Source organism: Mirounga angustirostris, unplaced genomic scaffold, assembly GCF_029215605.1.
Source record: "Mirounga angustirostris isolate CCGP_5_RB_7025 unplaced genomic scaffold, mMirAng1.0.hap1 SCAF_14, whole genome shotgun sequence".
NCBI classification, from domain to species: Eukaryota; Metazoa; Chordata; class Mammalia; order Carnivora; family Phocidae; genus Mirounga; species Mirounga angustirostris.
In genome coordinates this window covers 63,791,458-63,814,845 of record NW_026991722.1, presented here as the reverse complement: position 1 = coordinate 63,814,845, position 23,388 = coordinate 63,791,458, and the positions used below count along the sequence as shown (strand labels likewise).

Below are 23,388 nucleotides of genomic sequence, written 5' to 3'. Positions count from 1 at the left end.
GAGAAAAGGCATGTAGAGTCCGGGAGTAGGCAAGTCCATTTGCAAAAACTCAGAGGAATTCGGTCAGTAAGGAACTGATTAATCAACAAAAACCAACCCAGTGTGGAGAAATCCACAGAGGCACGCCCCCAGGGCAGTCTGCAGGCCAACCCCAGGAAAGTGGTTCCTCTCTGCCCACCACAGTGGGGAAGGGGTGTGAGGCCTCTGGCTGGAGTGGGGTGTTGCTAGAAACCTTCCCATGAGGTCTCAGTGGACTCTCCCTTCCCACATGGCTCGTGGAGCACTTGGGGGCCAGGTCTGGGCCTGTGGCTGGTGCTCAGCATGTGGTGGCCCAGCCTGCACCCTCAGCCCTGTTTTGGACTTGGGGGGTAAAGTTGCGGGGGGAGCCTCCTGTCCAGGCCTCACACTAGGGCAGGTCCCTGGGGGGCTGCAGGTCACAAGGGATGAGACGTGTGATGCCTCTTGGCCCCCAGAGGGTGGCCTGGGTGCACTCTGGTGTCTTGGGGTGGCCGAAGAGTCCCCATTAGCCAGGAAGCCTTGGAAGGCTGAGACTTGGCCACTTGACTAGCGAGTGGAAGCTGCATGGGAGGGCAGCGCTGTAAACCTGGGTCTGGTCGGGGAACAGGGCCCCGGTTGGGAAATGTGTGGCCCTCAGGGAGACTGGCAGCAGAAGCAGCAGAGGCTTGGCGCCTGGCCTCACCTGGAGTGCTGGAGGGCAGTACCGCCCTTCTCTGCAGGAGCTGTGGTGGAGAAGGCATCTCCCCTCGCCAGGTGGTAAAGCCTTGCCTACTAGCCTGGCAAGCCTGCCTCACCCCACACTTGCCCAGCCTGGACCCTCACAGCCAGAGGAAGAAGCCCTGGGCAGGCACCACCAAGCCCCTGAGGCACATGGGTTGGAGAGGGGAGAGGCGGGCGCCCAGGGAAAATCAGGGCATGCTGCGGTGCCTAGCAGGCATCACACGTCCTGGGTGCCATGCAGGGGTGGGGCCTCACCACCCGGTCATCCCGAAAGAGGGACAGAGCGAGGACAGCTAGGGCAGGTGTCTCATGGGGTGGGTGAGGAGTCCTGGGGAAGATGGAGGCTGAGAAGGAGCCAGGTGGCAGGGTGCTGGAGGGAACGGTGACGGACATGGAGGCCCAGAGACGGACACAGCTCGGGCAGAGGGAGACCTGGGAGGGGCCCTTTCATGTTGAAGCTGGAGTTGGGACTGGCATCCTAAAAAGAAGGATCCTGTCCGAGAACAAAGGTGAAAACCAGAGCAAGTGGCCAGCAGCAGCAGGGCGGAACTGCCTACTGTCCTGGTGTGAGGCTGCCTGGTGTCTCTCCAGGTGGGATCCGAGCAGGAACCTGAGGGTGGGGAGCAGCCGGCCAGAGCCCAGCAAGAGAAAGGAAAGAGGGGATCACAGGTCACATTTGGGGATAGGGTACACATTTATGCTTCCTTAGCATTGCTCCTTTCCAGCAGATCAGCTTGTGCCAGTACATGGCTGACTACAGTAAAGCCAACGACCCATCTGTCCTTCTGTCCTTCTGTTGTCTTAGAGAGCCCATGGAGGCCCCAGGGGAAGGGGGGTTAGACAGGCTTCCAAATGAGGCCAGGCCTGGCTGTGGTGGGTCAGAGCTTCTCATGCCTCTGTCCCGGCGGAAGGGTCCCAAGGCCTTGGAATGGTGGACCTGAGTGGGGATGGGAGTGAATGTCGTCATGATGGCTGTCATCTTTAAGACTGGGGCAGAGCCAGTCTTCATGTCCTCAGCAGAGGAGGGCACCTCACTGGGTGTCGAGCCCAGCCAGGTAGGCCTTGGAGTTCTCTCTTGCACCCCTCCTTCCTGCTCCTCGAGCCTGGTGGGGACCAGGCAGGGCCTCCACCTTCCCACTGTGGGGTCCAGTGCTCCATCCCGCTATGGCTTGAATTTCATATGGCCTGACCTTGCAAAAGGCTGAAGACTCAGTTGGCTCCCCTGAGAACCCCACCCTGGACTGCAGTACCCCCAGGGGTACTGGGCGCTCTTGAATATTGTGGAGAGGACCCTGGAAGGGTCCCCTCCTGCCGACCTGGCCCAGATCTGCCTGCTCTCTGCCAGCTTGTTCAGGAAACAGCTGCTGGAACTTAAGACTTAAATTTATGGGGCATGTTCCAGTCCAGAGATGAACTTTTACTTTTACTGATGAACTGAAAAGTTAAAGCACAGAGGATTATTAATGAACTTGAAAGTTAAAGCAGAAGGGGAGCCAGGCATTGCGGAGTGGACGTGGTGGTTACGTGATGGTGTTATGCTGGGCTCGGGGCCCCACTCATCAGTGCACATCAAAGCAGGAGGACAGTGCTCCTCCTGCTGAGTGCGGCCACTGAAAACGGCTGCGTGTCAGGTTCAGAGTTGGCCCCAGAGGCCCTGGAGATTTTCAGGTTGTGACGCAAGGCCTCTGAGGAGGACGTATCAGGGGCCGGCGCCCACCGGCATCCACAGGCATCCTCGCCCCGAGGCCCCCGGTGCACCGTGCTGGCCTGCTGACGCGGCCGCCCGCCCTGGCCCTCGAGCCACGTGGGCACAGATGTGCCTCACCTCGCAGCCTGCTGCCGGAGTCTCTAATGAGCCCAAATCAATCTCTCCCGGGCGGGCGCTGGGAGCAGAGACGCAGATGAGGTTTCCCGCAGCAGAGCGTGGGTAATGGGAACCAGATGGCGACCGCGCCGCGTGCACATTCCTGGCACCTGAGGTCATGTGCTGTGAGAGCCACTAGTGGCCAGGGATCCCTCCCAGAGGGTCCTTATCCAGGATGGGTGCGGCCAGGGGCCATGGCAGTGACCGGGAGCCTGTGGCCACCCTCCTCAGGACACCGTGGCCTCAGGGGCACGTGGCAATGCTGGGCCACTCGCTTGCCTTCCAGAGGTGGCTTTCCCTCCAGCCTCCAGGGGATTGGGCCTTGGCTGTCGTCAGACACAGGTGGTGTGCAGACCTGCTCCTTCCTCCTACACTTGGGCAGAGCCCATGGCCTTGAAGCAGGGCTGATTTACGGCCAGCAGTATTTTTAGGCCTTTAAGTAATATTGAGGCCCCCCACCCCAGCCAGCCTGGGCTGGGAATAGGACCAACCACGCTTCCCCGAGTTGCGCCCATGGCTGGTTGGCCAGGCATCCCCTTGTCCCGCTGTGTGTCTGCTGCCCTCTTTCTCCCAGGCTCCACCCTCTAAAGGGTCAGTAGCAGGACCTGTGGGACAGGTAGGAAGGAGACTACAGGGCCCTGAGACCAAGCAAATTGTGGACACAACTCAACTCCCAGTATGCATCTCAGGAACACAGCAGAACAAGCAAGGCTCTGGGCCGCCGTGACCATGAACAGACGCTGTTGGACCCTCCTCCTCCTCCTCGGGAATACAAGCCCAGGACAGGGACGGGCCTCTTTGGGTTTAGGTCCCCATCAAAGCTTCTGTTGCTGCTTCTCTTCATTCCAGCCAGGGGAGCCCGCTTCGTCCTTTGCTTCAGGACCAGAGTCACTCCTGCCCCCATGGGCAGCGCTGGGCATCTTAGCCCCTCCCAGGTGGCGACACTGGCGTGGAAGGCGTTCTGTGCCCTGGACTCACCTTCCAGTGTGTGAAGACCACGGTTCAGGGGCCGCTATGGAAATTCACATTCCTCTTCCACTTGCCTTGGGTTCTCGCAGACTGGAAAGCAGCCCTTTTCTCCCTGTTAACAAATCCACATAAAGATGGAACATGAAGGAGGTGACCCTGAAGCAGGGCCCCACATGGGTTCCAGGGAGTCCATGGCTCCGAGCCCAGGGGTCCCCTAGCTACCCCTGGGCTTGGGGCATAGTCCACAGAAGAGAAAAGGAGGAGGGATGGTGAAGGTCATCAGTCCTCATTCCCAGTACCCCCGTTCTGGTCCATGAGAATGGAGAGGGGTTCAGGCAGGTGCACACCCTTACATGAGAGCACATGCACAATGGTCTCGGCTCCCACAGTCCTTCTCCAGCATGTGCCACTTGGTGGCCTGAGCATCGTGGTCCACCAATTGGTAGAGCCAGGCACTGGCCAGAGCCCTGGAAGAGTAGGAGGGGGTCCCTGACCATGAGATGCAGGGTGGGTGTGGAGGTGCCTGGGCGGGACACTGCGGGGCTGCCCAAGTGCTGATTGCACTGGCCAGGAATCCAGGCCATGCCTCACGGAGGCAGGGGCTGTAGCAAGCCTCCCGCGCATGCTACAGGTTGGACAGCATGTGAGTTTGCTGCCAGGTTTTGGTCTCATCATATTTTGCTGTCTCATCATATTAGATCCTCCTTCTACTCCTAGTGGGGAAAGAATCTGGATCGTGAATAGGCGTTGAGCTGTCAGACTCATGGCTTTCATTCTCAAATCAGTTAATTTAATGAATTGCATTATTTGGCTTTTATGATATCAAAACAACCATATAGTCTTAAAATAACCTGTTACAGAGCTTGTCCATTTCCGTGTGGTGGGGCTCGTCAGAGTTGTTCAGGGCCATCGGTCTGTCAATAAACTAAGCTGCACCACCTCCCCTGTTACCCAGCTCTGTTTATGGTGCTGGGGTATTCAGAGCCCTAGAATCAAGGCAGGCATCCCCTCCTCTCCTGATCTCTGGATAAGCTGGCAGGGGTCTGTTTTGTGAGTGGCCATGGGTCGCTCTTTCCCGCTGGGGCAGGTGTTTCCTCTGCAAGGAAGGCTTGATTTTCTTCTTGGACTGATTTAGGTTTCTTGATTTTTTTTTTTTTTTTTGGTAAGTTGCCTTTTTCTAAGAATTTGTCTCTGGGCATAAAAACCTTCAAGGTATTTCCATACTACCCTTTTTTTAGTAGTTTGAAATGATTGTGTAGACTCTGCTGTATTTACAAAACTGTCCCATTTTTATCCCCAATCAATCTTACCTTTGTTGATCTTTAAAAATCTTTTTCTATCCTTAAGAGTCTCTTATGGTTTGAAAGGAGAAAAAAAGAAAAGAAAAAAAATCCTTTTCTGTTTCATCATTTCTGCTCTGATCTTTCCCTTCCTTCCTCCCGTGTTCTGTGGGCTTGGTCTGCTGCTCTGACTTGAACTGGATACGGAGCCCACTTGTTCTCTGCCGACCGGCCCCCCCAGTGGCAGCTGCAGCCTGGCTTCAGCCCTCTAGCTGCATCCCACGTTGGGACATGTCACCATCTTCATTCTGGGGGGGGACCTGGTCTTTGTTTGTTCTCTGACTGCCGAACTGATCAGAGTGTTTTTATGTTTCCAAATGCTTGATTTTTTTTCTCCCCAGTTTTTTTTTTTTTTTTTCATTTTTGAATTTCTAACTCAATGCTGTTGTGGTCGGAGAATAAGGTCTGAATGATATCAGCTCTTTGAAATGTGGAGGCCAGTCCAGTTGACATAAGTATTCCACATGTGTGTGGGAAGGAAGTGCTTCTCGTTGCTGGCTGCATGGCCCCACCTGCACACGCTCGGGCAGCCGTGGGGGCCGTGCAGTCCCGACACCGTGTGTGTGACTGGGCGCCTTGGGAAGGGGCAGGGAGAGCCCGGTGCCGAGGCACATTTTGGCAACTTCTTCTGCACCCTGTGTGTTCTTGCCTCTGCATTTTGAAGCTGGCTTAGGAACATACAGGTTTAGAATGGTCATCTTCCTGGGGAATTGAACCTTTATACTTTAGTGACTCTTGTTACCCCTGAGAAAGATTTTTGCCTACAAGCCTATTTGCCAACTATTAATATGGTTCATGCCAGCTTTCTTCTGATTATACTACTACTTTTTATAGCTTTTTTAAAAAAATCTTTTGCCTTCAGCTTGTCTTCAGACATAGGTATCTCGCTCACAGAGCTGGTTTTGCACACGGATTGCATTTCATCACTGCCCTTTTGTACCGTAGCTGTTTCCCGGGCATTCTTACTCCTCAGGCACTCTTTCCAGAAGCCGAAAAGGCCGCCCGTTAGGGAACATCAAGTGGGGGCCTCCAAGTGTGTGAGTCTGCACATTGATGGTGCCCACAGTTCTAGGTGCTTCTCTGGGTTTGTCCTGGCCCTCCACTGGGCTGTGGGGGAGCCAGCTCCCAGCCAAATCACCAGCCTGTGTGGGTCTGGCCACAAATTTTGATTTCTGTGTCTTCATTTTTATTCAGTTCAAAATACTTGCTATTTTCCCTGATGATTTCTTCTTTGATCCAGTTGTTCCTTAGAAGCAAATTATTTAATTTCCAAATATTTGTTGATTTTGTAGATATCTTTAATCTAGCTTAATTCTGCTGTCAGTGAAGGAACCTGCACAATGTCAGCCTTTAGATATTTATTGAAGCTTGTGTTTGGCCCAGCACATGCTACATTACATATTGGTGAACGCGTGTGTTACGCAGTTGTTGGGGGGAGTGTGCCGTCAGCACGACCTCGGTCAAGGTGGTTGGTAGCATTCACGTCTTCCATATCCCTACCGATCTTTTCATCCAGTTTTTTGCCAGTTACTGAGCGAGGTCTTTGAATCTTTGAGTGGTTGTGAATGTGCCTATTTCCCCCTTTCTGTCTGTTTTGCTTCATGAATTCTGAAGCGCTGTCATTATGCGCATTTAAGGTGGTGACCACATCCTGCCGAATGGTCATCATGAAATATCCCTCTGTAGCTTCTGTCACGTCTTTTTTTTTTATTGTAGTAATTTAATTTTTTTAAATTGAAGTGTAGTTGACACACAATGAATGTTACATTAGTTTTGGGTGTAACACATCCTTTGCCTTGGGGTCAGCTTGGTCTGACGCTAATACGCAGAGCCAAGTTTCTCAGGTTTCCTCTTTTCGGGGCATGTCTCCCTCATTTTCAACCTATGTCCATCTCTTTATATTTAAAAAGCATCTTTGGCAGTCTTGCTTTTTAATCCTTTCTGGCAATCTCTGCCTTCTAATTGGAGCACTTAATCTGTTTGCACTTACTATAATTATTGATGTGCCTGGCATTACGTCTGCCATCTTGATATTGGTTTCCCACTTGTCACTTCTGTTTTTGACCCTCTTGTACTCCTTTCCTGCCTTCTTGTGTGTTAATCAAATATTCATTTTTTAGTTTTCCATTTTATTTCCTCTCTTGGTTTCTTTGATATAGCTCTTGTCATTTTCTTCTGAGTGGCTACTTGCAGGCTCACAGTACCCATCATCAACGTACCCAGCCCTACTCAGTCAGTGTTGCCACACCGTTTCCCCCAAAGTGTGTCATAACTCCATGCTAGAAGGATTCCATTTACCACCCTCCCACCCTTTCTCTAGCTGCTGTTATACATTTTACTTCTACACACCTTATAAACTTTACAATGTTATTGGTTTCGCATTAAATTATCAGTTATTAAACCTAAGATCAAGACCTGAGCTGAAATCGAGAACCAGACGCTTAACCGACTAAGCCACCCGGGCACCCTCAGATTTTTTTTAATACATGAGGAATAGTACTATAAATGTGTTTTCTCTTCCTTAAGATTTTGTTAATATTTTCTTTTCTCTAGCTTATTGTAAGAATATACAGTATATAATACATATAACATACAAAATATGTGTTAACTATTCATGTTATCAGTAAGGCTTCCAGTCAATAGTAGGCTATTGGTAGTTTTGGGGGAATCAGAAGTGATAAATGGATTTTCAACTGCATGGGGAGTCAGCACCCCTAACCTGCGTGTTGTTCAACTAGAGCTTATATTTACCCATCTGTTACCATTTCTGGTGCTCTTCCTGTAGATCCGAGTTTCTGTCTGGTTTTATTTCCCTTTATCTGGAAGAATACCCTTTAGCATTTCTTGAAGTGTAGTTCTTTTGGCAAAAGATTCTCTAGCTTCTGTTTATGAACAATGTCTATTTCACCCTCTTTTTAAAAAAGAATCTAGGGATGATGGTTTTGTTTTCCTTCATGTGCTTTAAATCTTTTTTTTTTTTTAAAGATTTTATTTATTTATTTGAGAGAGAGAATGAGAGAGAGAGCACATGAGAGGGGGAGGGTCAGAGGGAGAAGCAGACTCCCTGCTGAGCAGGGAGCCTGATGCGGGACTCGATCCCTGGACTCCAGGATCATGACCTGAGCTGAAGGCAGTCGCTTAACCAACTGAGCCACCCAGGCGCCCTCCTTCATGCGCTTTAAAGGTGTTATTCCATTGTCATCTGGTGTCCATAGTTTCGAATAAGAATTCATCGTATCTTATCATTATTCCCAGACACACCATGTGTCTCACTCCATGGTGGCTTTCAAGGTTTTTTCATCTGTGGTTTTCAGTAGTCTGACTCTCCTGGAACTTCTTCCATAAGTTAGACAGTTGGATATCATTCCATACTCCCTGAGGCTCTGTTCCGTTTTCTTCAATCATGTTCTTCTCTCTGTTCTTTAGATTGAATAATGTCTATTGATATGTCCTCTAGTTTGCTGACTTTTTTAAATGATTTACATTCTGCCATTAAGCCTATCCTACAAGTTTTTCATTTCAGTTACCGAGCTGCTCAGTTCTACATTTTCTATTGTGGTTTTTTTGCGTTTTGTTTGTTTGTTTGTTTTTTATGATTTTATTTATTTATTTGAGAGAGAGAGAGAACACGAGCAGGGTGAGGGACAGAGGGAGAAGCAGGCTGCCCAACTGAGCAGGGAGCCCAATGCAGGCTCAATCCTGGGACTCCAGGATCATGACCTGAGCTGAAGAGAGATGCTTAAATGACTGAGCCACCCAGGCACCCCTCTTCTTTTTTTTCAGATAAAAGACTATTTTTTTAGAACAGTTTTAGGTTCATAGCAAAATTGAGAGGAAGGTACAGACATATCCCACATGCCCCTTGCCCCTAATCCCATACATACACAGTCTCCCCCATTATTGACAGCCCACCAGAGTGGGACAACTGGTACACCAGGCAGATCTACACTGAAACATTATCACCCAGAGTCTACAGTTCACAGTAAGTTCACTCTTGGTGGTGTGCATTCTGTGGGTTTGGACAAAGGTATAATGACATGTATCCACCATTATAATATTACACACAGTGTTTTCACTGCCCTAAAAATCCTCTGTGCTCTGCTCAGTCATTCCTCCTCTAGTACTGACCCTTGACAACCACTGATTTTTTTTTTTTTTTTTTTTGCTGTCTCTGTGGTTTGCCTTTTCCAGAACGTCATATGGCTGGAATCATACAGTATGTTGCCTTTTTGGATTGGCTTCTTTCAGTGAGTAATACGCATTTAAGGTTCTTCTGTGTCTTTTATAGTTTGATGGCTCATTTCTTTTTAGCACTGAATAATATTCCATTGTCTGGATGCATCACAGTTTATTTATCCATTCACCTATTAAAAGACATCTTGGTTGCTTCCAAGTTTTGGCAATTACGAATAAAGCTGCTATAAATACGGATGTACAGGGGTGCCTGGGTGGCTCAGTCGTTAAGCGTCTGCCTTCAGCTCAGGTCATGGTCCCAGGGTCCTGGGATCGATCCCCGCTTTGGGCTCCCTGCTCGGCAGGAAGCCTGCTTCTCCCTCTCCCTCTCCCCCTGCTTGTGATCCCTCTCTCGCTGTGTCTCTGTCAAATAAATACATAAAATCTTAAAAAAAAAAAATACGGATGTACAGTATTTTGGGAGGAAGGTGGAAAGGGAGAAGAGAGAATCTTAAGCAGGTTCCACACCCAGCACAGAGACTGACGCGGGGCTTGAGATCATGACCTGAGCTGAAAGCAAGTGTTGGATGCTTAACTGACTGAGCCATCCAGGCACCCCACGGTTTTTTGTATAGATATAAATTTTCATCTCCTTTGGGTAAATACCAAAGCATGCAATTTCTAGAACACATGGAAAGAGTATGTTTAGTTTTGTTAAAATACCACCAAGCTGTCTTCCAAAGTGGCTATAGGGTATTGCATTCCCGCCAGCAGTGAATAGAGTTCCTGTGGCTCCACATCCTTGCCAGCATTTGGTATTATCAGTGTTCTGGACTTTGGCCATTCTAACAAGTGTATAGTGGGTATCTGTTTTATTCTTTATTATTATTATTGAAGTATAGTTGACATACAGTATTATCTTAGTATTGTTCTAATTTGCATTTCCCTGATAACATATGACAGAAGCACTTTTCATGTGCTTACCTGCCATGTGTTGATCTTCTTTGGTGAAGTGTGTGTTAAGGTCTTTTGCTCATTTTTTAATTAGGTCGTTTGTTTTCTTACTGTTGAGTTTTAAGAGTTCTTTGTACATTTTGGTTAATAGTCCTTTACCAGATGTGTGTTCTGCACATATTTTCTTCTGTTCTGTGGCTTGTCTTTTCATTATCTTGCCAGTGTCTTTCACAGAGCAGAAAATTTTAATTTTAGTGAAGCTTAGCTTATCAATTCTTTCTTTCATGGATCGTGCCTTTGGTGTTGTGTCTGAAATGTCATTGCTGGGTGCCTGAGTGGCTCAGTCAGTTAAGCATCTGCCTTCAGCTCAGGTCATGATCCCAGGGTCCTGGGATCAAGTCCTGCATCAGGCTCCCTGCTCAGTGGGGAGTCTGCTTCTCCCTCTGCCCCTCCCACTGCCCCTGCTCACATGTATGCTCTCTCTCTCTCACAAAAATAAATAAAATCTTTAAAAAAAACCTAAAAAAACTAAATAAAATGTGATTGCCAAGCCCAAAGTCATCTAGGTTTTTGTCTTGTGTTATCTTTTTATGATTTTTATAGTGTTGTGTTTTATATTCAGGTCTGTGATTCATTTTGAGTTATTTTTTGTGAATTAGAGGTGTGAGGTCTTTGTCTAGATTCATATTTTTGCACGTGGATGTCCAATTTTTCCAGCACTGCTTGATAAAAGGAGTATCTTTTCCTTCATTATGTTTCCTTTGCTCCTTTGTCAAAGATGAGTTGACTCTCTTTATGTGGGGTCTATTTCTGGGCTCTCTATGCTGTTTCTTTGATCTGTCTCTTCTTTCATCAATACCACACTGTCTTGACCACTATAGTTTTATAGTAGGTCCTGAAGTCAGGTAGCATCAGGCCTCAGACTTTGTTCTTCTCCTTTAACATAATATGTTGGCTGTTCTGGGTTGGTTCTTTTTTATAATCTCCATTTTTCTGCTAGTAATTCCTGTCTGTTCACTCATCAGGGAAGTTGTTCTTTATAATTATTTGAATGTGTTTTCTTTCTTTCTTTTTTTTTTTTACTTAAATAGCTGCTTTAAAGTTTTTATCTGATATGTTCAACATCTGTGCCATTCTGGGTCAGTTTCTGTTTACTGCTTTTTTCCCAGTTGACTGTGGATCCTATATTCCTGCTTCTTTGCATGTCTAATAATTTTTTTGTTTGTGTGCTCAACATTGTAAGTGATACATGATGGAGACTCAGAATTCTAATCTTTTGCTCTGAAGAATATTTACTTTTGTTCTTGTAGGCAGTTAGTTCAGTTACTGGCTGTTCACCTTGAACTTGTGGAGGCTTGGCTTTATGCTCTGTCAGGGCAGATACGTGGAGAGCCCAGGGTCCTTCCCAGGCTCCTCTAATGTGGTAAGACTCATCTTCTGAACTCTGCCTCTCCTTCAGACCGTGTAGAGCTCCGTCTCTAGCATTGTTGCAGTAGGTCCAGGGTAGGCCCTACCCACAGGTGTGATCCTTCTTCCTGAAGCAAGACCATTGTGGCATCTCACCTGGTGTTGGGTTGTCAGGTGGTGTTTGTGCTTTGGCTGGCTGGACCCCAGATCATGGTTGATCTCCCCTATCTATTCCATCTAACCCTGCTATAGTCACTCTGGTAAACCTCGTGTGGTGTCCTGACCATGCACAGCCCAGCCTTCACACAAGGACTGATGGGGAGCCCAGACGCAGCCTTCAGGCCCTCCCCCAGTTAACCTCCATGCTGCTGGCTCACCCCACAGATGCAGCTGCCCTAGCTGCCCCCACGCTCTGATCTCTGCCTCCTCAGCTTCATGTGGCCTCTAGGCACCACCTAGATTTCATGGCTGGGACCTTTCCCAGGGCAGATTGCTGCCAGAGTATTTGGGAGGCTCCCCTCATCAGCTGCCCCTCCCCACCTGTTGTCCACTGCCTGCCCAGACATGGTTGCTTGGTATCTTTTGTCCAGTTTGATGGTTGTTTATAGCATGAGGACTGTTCTGGTACCAGTTACTCCATCATAGCCACAGTCCTATTGTTCTCGCTTCATGAATGATACGCCCGTTTATCTCTAGAACAGACAGTCATAGCTCTTCATTGCAAATTGTACCCTTTATTATTGCTAAGTATGGTACATAGTCTGTCTTCATGCTTTTTCCTCTGAATTCAACGTTTCCTATTACTGACATTGGACCCCTGTTTCTCTTGTCTGCACTCTCCTGGTATATCTTTGCCAATCATTCTTTCGGTGTCTCTCTTACACATAGCACAGATTTGGATTTAACTTTGGAACCTAATTATAAATCTGTTGAGTATATTTTTATGGAGAAATACAAGAGCAAATGCTAGGAAAACATGGCACCTAGTGTCAGGGACGGGGAAGGAAGTCACGTTGTTTTTGTCATTACTTAGTGGATTGTCAGATAATCTCTCAAGTATGAGGTTGACTATTGTATCTTAGGCCCCAAATGACAAAAGATGAGCAAATCAGTGAATTTAACAAACATCCCATCTCTCTCACTATCCCCCCATATTTCAGTTAGTTACATAACCGGTTCTAGAGCCATAATCTATGTATTGTTTTAGGTCTAATCCTACTGGTAAGTAGATTCCTTGCTTTCTGCCAGATGATCTGCTAAAGTTCCCTGGTTATCTCTTATGAGACCAGAGTTAATCTTCCAGTCCTTCAAGAAGAGCTTATGGCTGAAGAAGATATACAAATGGCTAACAGACACATGAAAAAATGTTCATCATCATTAGCCATCAGGGATGGGTTAGCCCGGTGATGGGTCTTAAGGAGGGCATGTGCTGCATGGAGCACTGGGTGTTATACGAAAACAATGGATCGTGGATCACCACATCAAAAACCAATGATTTATTGTATGGTGACTAACATAACATAATAAAATTTAAAAAAAAAAGGGCTTATGGGAGCAAATTCTTTAAGTTCTTACATGTTCAAAAATGCTTGTCTATTGTTTTTATACTTGAGCAGCAGTATGGCTGGATATAAAATGCTTGGACCATGTCTGTCTTCGCAGCCTCTACTGTCTGCTGACACAGATGTGGCCGTGGAACATTTTGAGGACAGCCTAACTTACTTCACAATTGACATGATCTTTTTGCCTGACCACCAAAAGGACTTTTTAAGCTGTTAAGTCCAGTGATTTTCCTAAGGTGTACCTTAACGTTGACCATCCTATAGCCTGTCTTTGGATCTGGATCATAAGGCTTCAATTTTTCTAAAAATTAAAATTGATTTTCTAGGGGCGCCTGGGTAGCTCAGTCGTTAAGCATCTGCCTTTGACTCAGGTCATGATCCCAGGGTCATGGGATCGAGCCCCGCATCAGGCTCCCTGCTTGGTGGGCAGCCTGCTTCTCCCTCTCCCACTCCCCCTGCTTGCGTTCCCTCTCTCACTGTGTCTCTCTCTGTCAAATATATAAATAAAATCTTTAAAAAAAAATTGATTTTCTAAATCACTGAATGTTAGAGACCCTCTGCCTGTCTTCCATATCTGCTGTTTTCTCTCCAATCCATTGTAACTCTTTGTTTCCCTTTCATTTCACTCACTTTGTATCATTCCTGCTCTTACTGTCTTGTTCCAGTCTCCTTCTGCCATTTCCCATTCCCCTCCATTTCTTTGAGGTCTTCCTTCCTTTTCTTTCCTGTGCTCTGTCAGTTCAGTTTTCCTCCTCTGTGTTTTGCTACTTCAGATTCTTGTTTTATAGAGGAAACTGCTTCATGAGTTTTGTTTTATTAAATTATGGCAAAAAATCCTTGGTGACAATTTCTGGTTGCTTCCAAGGAATGTTGGCTTTTCTGTGTTTCTTCCTTTTCTCTTATGTTATCTTTGCAGAGATGAGTGATTCTTAACCAAGACTACCATGGCCCCATTAGGAAGTGAATTAGGAGAAAAGGGTGTGCTGGTAAGGGACAGCAAAGACAACTTCAGGGCAACAAGAGCTCATGGTGCACAGGGCTAGGCCAAACACAGGATCAGTAGAAGGAAGTGGCTACTGTGTATTGTCACAATGATGGCAAAGTGCCTTTGTCATTTAGTGCATGGGGACAGAGACGCCAGATTGCAATGCATGAGACAGTGCCATGTAACCATGAATAGCTGTGACCACAAAGACAGCTCTGATTCCTTACCTGCTGCAGGAGGTGCGTGTTGGCGAGGGGTCATCACCCAGCACTGACTATGGGAGTGCTCTGCCTCCAGAAAGAGGTTGGCTCCCAGTGTCTCCATGGAGATAGAACACACCTGTGCAACTCCTTGTTTTGTTTTCCCTGCCCTTCTCCCAGAACCAAGCTAGGGACTAAGGTTTTGGCCATGGCCAGTGTGGCAGGCTCTGCAGGTGCTCCTGCGGCTTGCACCTTCGGTGTTGTCCCCCACTGGTCCTGCCTGCACCCACTGGCTCCCCCACTTGGTGGCCCTTCAACCCTCCCGTTGAAGATGGACTTAGCATCTCTCATCCTCCTCCTGCTGTGGGTGGGTGTGAGGTTTCCTCAGAAGGGGAAACATGCAGACTTTATGCTATCAAACTGGAGATGCGTCTTGCGTGGACGCTAGAGTGCAGTGTATTTCCGTGGTGAGGGGCCCCAAGACCCAGCCCACTGAGGTCTTTCCTGAGGGCCTGATAGGCAGAGAAACAGAGCAGCCCATGAGTTGCTCCGAGACCTTGTATAGGGGAGCAGCTCTGCGGGACCTCAGGGGCTCTCTGAGAGAAGGGCCTGAAGTCTTCTGTCATAACCCAAGGGCTTGGCCAAGGGCAGCAGTCAGGCTGCTCCCCTCAGCAGCTCTGTGCCTGGCTCCTGGGAGGTAGGGGGGTAAAGTTTGCAGGAGCATACAACCATCTTGGCGGCCTAGATGGGGCTGTCCAGGGGTGGGAGCCCCTGGGATGGGTCTAAGAAGCCACTTCATGGTTCTCTTGATCTTATAGGTATGCAGAACTCATGAACTCACCAATCCTGGGATCGCTGATGTCAAGATCCGGCCAGACCGCAAGATCCTGGTCACTGCGGGCTGGGACCATCGTGTCCGTGTGTTTCACTGGTGGACGATGAAGCCACTGGCCGTACTGTCCTTCCACAGCGCCACCGTCCACTGCGTTGCCTTTGCCACTGATGGCTTATTGGCCGCAGGGTCCGGGGATCAGCGCATTAGCATCTGGTCGCTCTACCCGATCCGCAGCAATGCGTCCACTCCCTCGTTGGGACATGCAGAGGGCAGGGAGGTGGGCACCCAGACTTTGGCCTAACCCAGGCATGTGGAAACCGTGCATCGGGACCCCTGAGGACAGCCAGTCGCGGTTCTCCTCCTCCAGTTACAAGAGGGGCTTGGTCCATGGAGTCGTTTTCTGCACAGGCTTGTGTTTCCTTTTGTGAAATACAGCATCTGTATGACAGTGACTCTGCAGTTCACAAAGAGTAACTGGGCCAGACACCTGGGCAGCTGTGGCCCAAGTGGGAGGCCAACCTGGGGCTGCTTTACAATCAACCTCTATTGCAAACCCGCAGGCTCAAGGTATACATTCTCCGAGGTGACACCCTGGATTACTCCTTAGGGTCAGCTCCAAGAGCTCTCCTCAGACCTTCCACTGGGCAGGGCAGTTGACCCCTGTCCAGTGGGAGACACCAAATGTGGCCCCCAGGTCCTGCTGACTCTGTGTGGCTCCTCACCCCAAGGATGACCAGGAGCTCCTGATGCTCAGGGCGGAAGCCAGAACCTGTATAAAGAAGTGAGCAGACCCCTCAAGGGAGCAAGGCAGGAGGAGGGTGGGCTGTGGATGACGGCAAAGGCAGAGAGAGCTCATGGTTCAGGTCCAGGCCAAGCTCCCTGAATCCATGGGAGGAAGTGCCCCACAGAGAGGAAGACCAAAGATGGCAAGGTGCCATCTTCGGGGTGGAAAGCACAGCAGAATTAAGTGTGGCCGACACAGTCACCAACAACACAGAGCCAACAGTGTTCACACAGGGCAACTGGGAATGAGCAGCCGAAGCAGCGAGTATGTCCAGAGTCTCCTTCCATGCATGTCTGGGCCCAGCTGTCAGGGCATCTTTTAAAGCTGGGCTATTGATTGGGAAGGAATGGGACCCTGGAAATTGGGGTGGAGGCTGTGGGCAGTCATTGAGGAAGCTGGGGGCCTCAAACCCCTTTGTTCCGCTGCCTTTTTTGCCAGAAGAGCGCCCTTCGGTCTCTGCCTGAAGAGGTCAGTCCTCCTTTACCTGAAGGACCCGGAATGGCTCCCCCTGGGGCGGGGTCCTTGTGGGACACTCAGGACCACCTCCCCCCACCCCAGCTTTGTTTATAACTAGACTCAGGCCGCAGGAGGCCCCAAAGGGTGAGGTACAAAGTGTGGCCCATGATGAGGTGGCTACGCTCCAGAAGAACTTCGTGCAGATAGAAATCTGGAGAACACGTGTGGGATCCAGGTGACAGGAATATGAAATGCATCAGGCCAGATCCATGGAAACAGGGCCACTAACAGAGGGTCTGGACTTGTTGCAGCCCGAGGAGTTAGAAAGGGCCCCCGGGTGCAGTTGCTTGGTTGAAACATGGACCACAAGGCAGGTTCGCTGAGTACGGTTGAAATGCCAGAACCACCTCAGTGTACTGCAGAGGGGGTGACCCGAGGGTTCGGGGAGATTGGGGTACTCGAGGGGACTTAGCACATGAGAGCTGCTCACCCTCCATAAGAGGGGCGGAGCCTTTTCCCAAGACTTTGAGGAGTACGTCCGCAAGGGGAGCCCAGCATCCTTGGAGAGCTCTGTGGTTTCTCTTCTCTGCAGGTCAGTTGGAGCCACTGCCACAGAGCAAGGTTCTCTAAAGGCAACGGAGTCACTGAATCTCAGAATGGCAAGGCCTAGTAGTGGCACTTAACTGTCCAAGACGGAATAGGCGTGCTTGTGTGGTGGGCAGCCTCAGCCACAAGCAGCCAGACTGGCAGAGATGTGGGCATGGGCTGGTGTCCTTGGGGCCCTGGAAGTGGAGCTGACAGGCAGCTGGATCGAGTCTAGCTTGGTCTGCTTGAGCGGAAGTGTTCTGGATTGAGCAGACAGATGTCTGACCCGGGCCACCGAAATAGGTTTACAAACCCCCAGTCACCGCCCCAGGCCCCTTAAGGAAAGACCCCACTACACTGCCAACAATGTATACTGCTGGTCTCCTGTCCAGCCTCCCCAGCGACCTACGGCCACTCCCTAGGGGACTGTATACCGTTGGAGCTCATGGAAGGCCCATCCTGGGGACTGGCCTACCCACATGGGCCCTGTTGGACAGAGGTGCTGGCGAGTGTCCCCCAGCACCTCTGGGAGGGACCACGCTGGCCCCTGAGTATCCTGTAGCCACGTCACCGGATGGTGGGGGACACATCCAGAAAGATTTCCACATGATGAATGTCAGAAGGAGAGGCTCTGTTTAGGCTGCAGGCACTCGAACCTCACAGAGGAAAACTGCCAAGTAAGCCACCCTCGGGGTGCTCCTCACAGGGAGGCTGTCAGGTCAGAGACAATGGAGAGTGGCCTCGCCAAGCCACAGCCCTGCATGGCTCCCACGAGAGGCCACACGCTGAGGGTGTTCTCCTAGAACACGGCTGTATAGGCCTTCGGTAGAACCACCGTATTTACGAAAACAGCCATGGAGGTGTGTGTTCCAGACGAAGGGACAGGGCGCTGCAAGTCAGCATGAGGTTTATTAAACTCAGAGATGCTTCCAGAATGTCTGAGGTGAGCTGCGTGTGTTGGCTGCCAGTGCCTTGCCCCTGGAGATGGTAGAGAGAGGTGTTGGCAGGCACAGACCCAGAGTCCATACATGGGCCTCACTCTCCTGTAAAGGCACGAGCAGAGGTGCATGGAGGATCACAGGCAACTGACCCCCTACAGAGGTCACATGCTGGTGAGCAGTGTCCCAGAGACATCTTGTGGCCGAATCTTGGTGTACGAGGGCCAAATTGGTCTGTCAGAGCTAGTCCTGTGTGCCTGATGGGGCCATGTGGATAAGGCAAGCAGTTTCCAAGTTCACCCAGGCCTTATGGATGTTGTGTGGAAAGACTGGTGGCCAGGACTTTTGTCCACTCAGCTGAGCCACCTGGAACCCCAGTGGACCAACTATACTGGAAACACTAGTGTCTGAACCAGAGTGAGGCCTCTGTGCCCACTGTGGGGCCCACAGTTTGGCACAACACGGCCTCTGCCTCCACAGGATCTGGGGCATTAGCAAATCACCACAGACCCGACCAGTCTCAAACTCCCCGGGGCATAAGACGAAACGGGCCCCACCCCAACACCCAGCCTGGGGAAGATACTTAATGTTTGCAAAGCCTCAGATGGTCCTTGTCATATTCCTAGGGCTGAGTCGTTCCTCAGACCTGACCCAGTGTTGGGGGGCTGGCTCTGCCAGGGACCCAGGTGTGCAGGGGCACTGCCATCTTCCAACGGCTGTGCGATCCCCTTGCTGGAAGGGCTCAAGCCAGTCTCCCTGAGCATCCTCCAGTGGGCTGCAGAGTGGCCACAGTGCATCCCTACGGCTCTCCCACAGGACAAGCATGTGCCTCTACAAGGAGGAGCCTCTATGTGGATCCAAGGTTGCCCTTCACCAGAAGGACGCATGCGCTCTCATCAGTCCCTTTGATGTGAACTTAGGGCCCTGAATGTTCTGGGAATGGCTTTTTTTCCTTTGCATGGGTGCTCATAGTGGCTTTATTCATAATAGTGCCAAACTAGAAACAACCCAAATGTGTTGACAGATGAATGGACAGAGAAGCAAACTGTGTGGTGCATCCATATGATGTAGTCCCACCAGCCAGGAAGAGGAGCCTGGATGGACCCTGAGGAACTGGGGTGGGAAGACAGCGTCCAAGCATCTCAGGCCGCACGCCTGTGTGCCTTCATGTCAGATGCTTTCAGCAAGACTCTCCCGGGCTCAGCCCCCCTCCGCACACCCAGCCACATCTGGCCGTGGCAGCCGGGTGGCTTGGCAAAATCAGCCCTGTGATTTTCTGCCCGGTTCCTAAGTGCCTTTCCCAGCTACTTACGCTGTTCACTGAGCAACGTTTTTCAGGACTTACACCCAAGCGCCGTTACATTCAGGAGCCACTTGAATTTACCACAGTCCACAGCAGCCAAACCGTGGTGATTCTGACATCGGTATCGCCCAGGACGACGAGGAAGGCTGTGGCTCAGGTGCCCAGGGGGCGGGAGACCCGAGGTCCCCCAGGCAAGCGAGGGGGACCCACTGGCCAAGCGTCGCTCATCAGGTGTCCTCAGGCGTCCTCCCCCTCAGCAAGCCGCTTTCCGGTCCAGCCCATCCACTGAGAGAGGCTCACCAGTCTCTCGAAGAAGTCTTCATTAACACTCTCCTCGGAGAGGCTGCTCACAACCAGAGAAAACTCTCCTGGAGTAGCGATGGAATCAGCGTGCAGTTCTGGCTCTGGTCAATGTGTTCTGCTGTTCTGTCCCTGTTGGAAGAGCTTCCATGGGTTAGGAGCGCGGGCGCGGTGCGGCCGGGGCCTCTGGTTGGAGCCTGACAGGCTGTAGTTAGGGGTCAGTGGGGTGGGCACCTCTTCCAGCCCTCCTGGTTGTTAGCAGAATCCAGAGCCTCAGCTCCTGGAGGCTGCCCAGCCTCTTCACGGCCAGCAGGAGTGGCCTTGGGGTATTCTGTGTGGTGACTTCGTCGCCCCGGGTGGGATCTGGATGTTCTACTGGGGAGACAAAAGCATCCCCGATCACCACCTCCAGGGTGAAGGGTGCCTCTCATCAGCAGGACAGACAGGGCTGCGGCGGGGCCCACCTCCAGGCCACCTCCCCTGAAGGGCAAGCGGCTGTGCCATCCTGACCAGCCAGCCCAGGCAAGTGAGTGGCCCAGCGTGTGCCTGCCTCAGGAGCCTTCTGCTGATCCTCTTCCAGACCCATGGTATCCCTCAAGGCCGGTCGCACAGTCATCCCCACCCGGCACGTGGGCAGGTGGACAGCGCTTACCCAGCACCCACTGCGGGCCGGGGTCCCTCTCGGACAAGCGGGAGGCTCATGGCAGACCAGGCGGTGACCAGGCCGATGCGGCCCCCGGACATTGAGAATTCACCCCCTTTGCCTGTGCTCTCTGACTTTCAGCGGTGGGACGACGTCGGACAGCCATGGGCTTGGGAAATACGCAAAGCAGCCTCCGCGTGTGGCAGGGGGCGAGCCCGGGGAGCTGGACGAGGCACTGAGACGCTGAGGATTAGCTGAGGAAGGGGGACCTCGCCGTGCTCGCCCGGCAGGCTGGCTTTGTGCTGACGTGCAGTGCGTGTCTTCACGCTCCTGAGTGAGTGATGTTCAGTCAGGTGTTACCCACCTGCGTCTGTGCCAAGAAGCCACAGAACACCCTCTGCACAAAAGGACTGTTTGCACAAAGAAAAAACATTCCTTCAGGGGGTTCTTTAGAAACGCTTGATACTCAACTAGCTATAACTTCATGGGAAAGCCTGGTGTCAAAGACGAGCTGGCACAGACGAAAACCTTCCAGAACTGAGCTTGCCGTGCACCTGTGCTTCGGGGCAGGTAAGCTGCCACTGCCCCAGCCCGCAGCTCGGGGGGCGGGGGGTGGCGTTGGTGCTGCGGCCGCCCCAAGTCTGGCGCACTCCATCCCTCCTGCAGCACTGCTGTGCTCACTCCTGCCTGGACTCAGCCTCCCCGGGCCAAGCTCTCCAGCTCGCCCAGGAGCTCCATTTGGAGTCGGGTGGGAGGGAAGCCCCTGGGCCGGACAGAGCTGAGCGAGATGCTGAGAGCCAGGCAGCGGCTGGTGAGGGGGCAGACATACACCCAGCCCGCCGGAGACGTGCCCACCAGGTACAGGACTGTCAGTTCTACAGAGGAAGTCCTAAACCTGTGCTTAGGGAATCCCTGCGGGAAAACATTCGAGCAAGAGATAGAGCCACAGACCGGAGGAAGTAGGGCATACCTGTACTGTGGGCTAAGCTGAGAGAAGGTGCTCAGGGCCTTCAGATGAAATGCTTCTGCCTCCATCCCTGCCGGGAGGGAGCCTAGAGCCGCTCCACCTGTCCACCCAGCACCCGACGTGGGCTCTCTGATCTTGGAGCAGGGTCAGGAATGTATATCCCGTGGGCCATCGACAGACACCCTTGGGCCACAGCGTCTGGGACCTCGGGCCCACAGAGCCACAAGTATTCATGTGTGCTGGCCCCTGCTTCCGTGGCACGGGGCAGACGTGGGGAATCTTGCTACTGCGACAAAACCAAGAGGCGTTCAGGGGTGCCAAGAGCCACACTGAAGGCCAAGGGGCCTCCCACACGGGCCTGGGATGCGTCAGGCAGCAAGATGACGGTCACCGTCGTCTGTTCAAACGGGCAAGATTCCGATGGGCCAAGAAGTCTCATTGACACTTGAACAAGACAAGTTAACATGAAGTAGACCAGCAAATATTGTAGTAGTGAAGTAGGCCAAGCATGCCTGAAGATTGCTATGGGCTGAATGTCTGTGTCCCTCCACAAATTCATAGGTTGAAACCTAACCCCCCAGGTGATGGTACTAGGATGGGGCCTTCGGGAGGTGCTTAGGTCATGGGGTGGAGCCTTTGTGAATGGGATCAGTGCCTTATACAGGAGACCTCAGAGGGCTCCCCCTGCCCTTCTGCCATGTGAGGACCCAAGAATCGGGCTCTCACCAAACTCTGGCTCTGCCTTGATCTTGGACTTATAGTCTCCAGAGCGGTGAGAAATGAATTTCTGTTATTTATAAGCCACCCAGTCTGTGGTATTTTGTTACAGCAGCCTGAATGGACTGAGAAAAGATGCTATATTTTTATTGTTGTTTTTTTTTTTTAAGATGTGAATGTTAAGGGGGTGCCCGGGCGGCTCAGTGGGTTAAACATCTACTCTTGATTTCGACTCAAGCCATGATCTCAGGGTTGTGAGATTGAACCCTGTATCGGGCTCTGCGCTGGGCATGGGGCCTGCTTAAGATTCTCTCTCTCCCTCTCCCTTTGCTCCTCCCCACTTCTAAAAAATAAAATAAAAGACGTGGAATGTTAAGAAATCAAGTCATTTGGTTTCATCCTGTTGCAATGATCACTGCGTTAATACACCGGTCCAAACTCATAAGTATACAGTATGTACGTGGCATCTAAGGGTCAGCAAGTTGGGAAGCTTGGTGGGGCGGTGGAGCCTGGGGAGGGCTGGGCACAGGGAGCACTGTCGACGGGAGCACCTTTGCATGGCCTCTCAGCATGGCGGTCTCAGGGGAATCAGACTTCTTCCATGGGGCCTCCAAGAGCTCATCCAGCAAACCAGCAGGAGCCTTCTCCGCCCAGCCTGGTATCAGGAAAGGGACACGGACCCCACCTCATGAGGGAAGAAAGTCAGAATGTTTTCATCCTTTGCAAAATAAGGCTCGTCCTTGTATATCTCCCTGTGTAGTGAGAAAGAATCAACATAGACAACTGAGACCCCAGGACTCGGGGGAAGGAGCCTGGGGCAGGACCTGGGCCTCCTGCCATGGCCAGGAGGGAGCATTGAGCCACGCACTCCCTCCAGCCATGCACACGGCACCCCTCACCCCACCCTGCAGGGTGTGATGAAATGCTCACGAAGAAGCTTACTCATCCCAACACACCAGGCCATATCTCCAAATAAATGGACAGCAGATCTGGACCTCCCCATCCACATGAAACCCAAAGAATCCTTCATCTCGGGGTGCTGAGAACACAGCTAAGGAAGAATAAGAAGCAGCCCAAGGAGAAACGAAACACAGTTTAGCACTTTTAGTACCAGCTTTAGTGAATCTCTTATCGTGTGGGTAAGTGTGTGTGTCTTGCCTAAGATGTTAAGATACTTTCAGATCTCTATATTAGGCTTGTCATTCTTATTAAATATTTAGAGGTGTTTTTAGTGCATTTGCAACCAATGTTTCAAATTTTATTCTGCTCAATATCCATACATTTTGATATATCCACCGAGTTAGGGTGTGGCTATAGTGACAATTATTTATTACACAACATACAATTTATAAATCTTGAGAATTTATCAAACCATTGGCATTGTTTTCTATTTTGGAGATTTCAAACAGAGGCCACAATGAGGGGAAGCACAGCAACCCCCAGGGAGCCAGCTCCCTCTGCACAACATTAAACCAAGGCTGGGCCTGTGGTGTTGAAGGGTAGGCACTTGGCACCTTCCTCTTGGGAGCGAGGGCTCCCAGGACTGAGGTGAGCTCTGGGACATCCGGAGCTTGTAACTACTCATCTAGAACATGGGAGTGACCACTCCAGCAGATGCAAGTGGACAGAGTTCTACATGAAATGCATCTCCTCCTTATAGACAAGACA

The 23,388-nt window shown here is 50.8% G+C and overlaps 1 protein-coding gene across 10 annotated transcripts in view; it reads left to right on the top strand.

Moving 5' to 3' along the window:
* The window catches only part of LOC123852808 (guanine nucleotide-binding protein subunit beta-like protein 1), a 62,703-nt gene extending 47,224 nt beyond the window's left edge, over positions 1–15,479 (top strand). For all 10 annotated transcript variants that reach the window (XM_064578018.1, XM_054510391.2, XM_054510389.2 and 7 more), the window contains one exon: positions 15,011–15,479. In XM_064578018.1, coding sequence (XP_064434088.1) covers positions 15,011–15,328 — 318 coding nt within the window. In that variant the 3' untranslated portion in view covers positions 15,329–15,479. The remainder of the gene's footprint in view (positions 1–15,010) is intronic.
* The last annotated feature ends 7,909 nt before the right edge of the window (positions 15,480–23,388 follow it).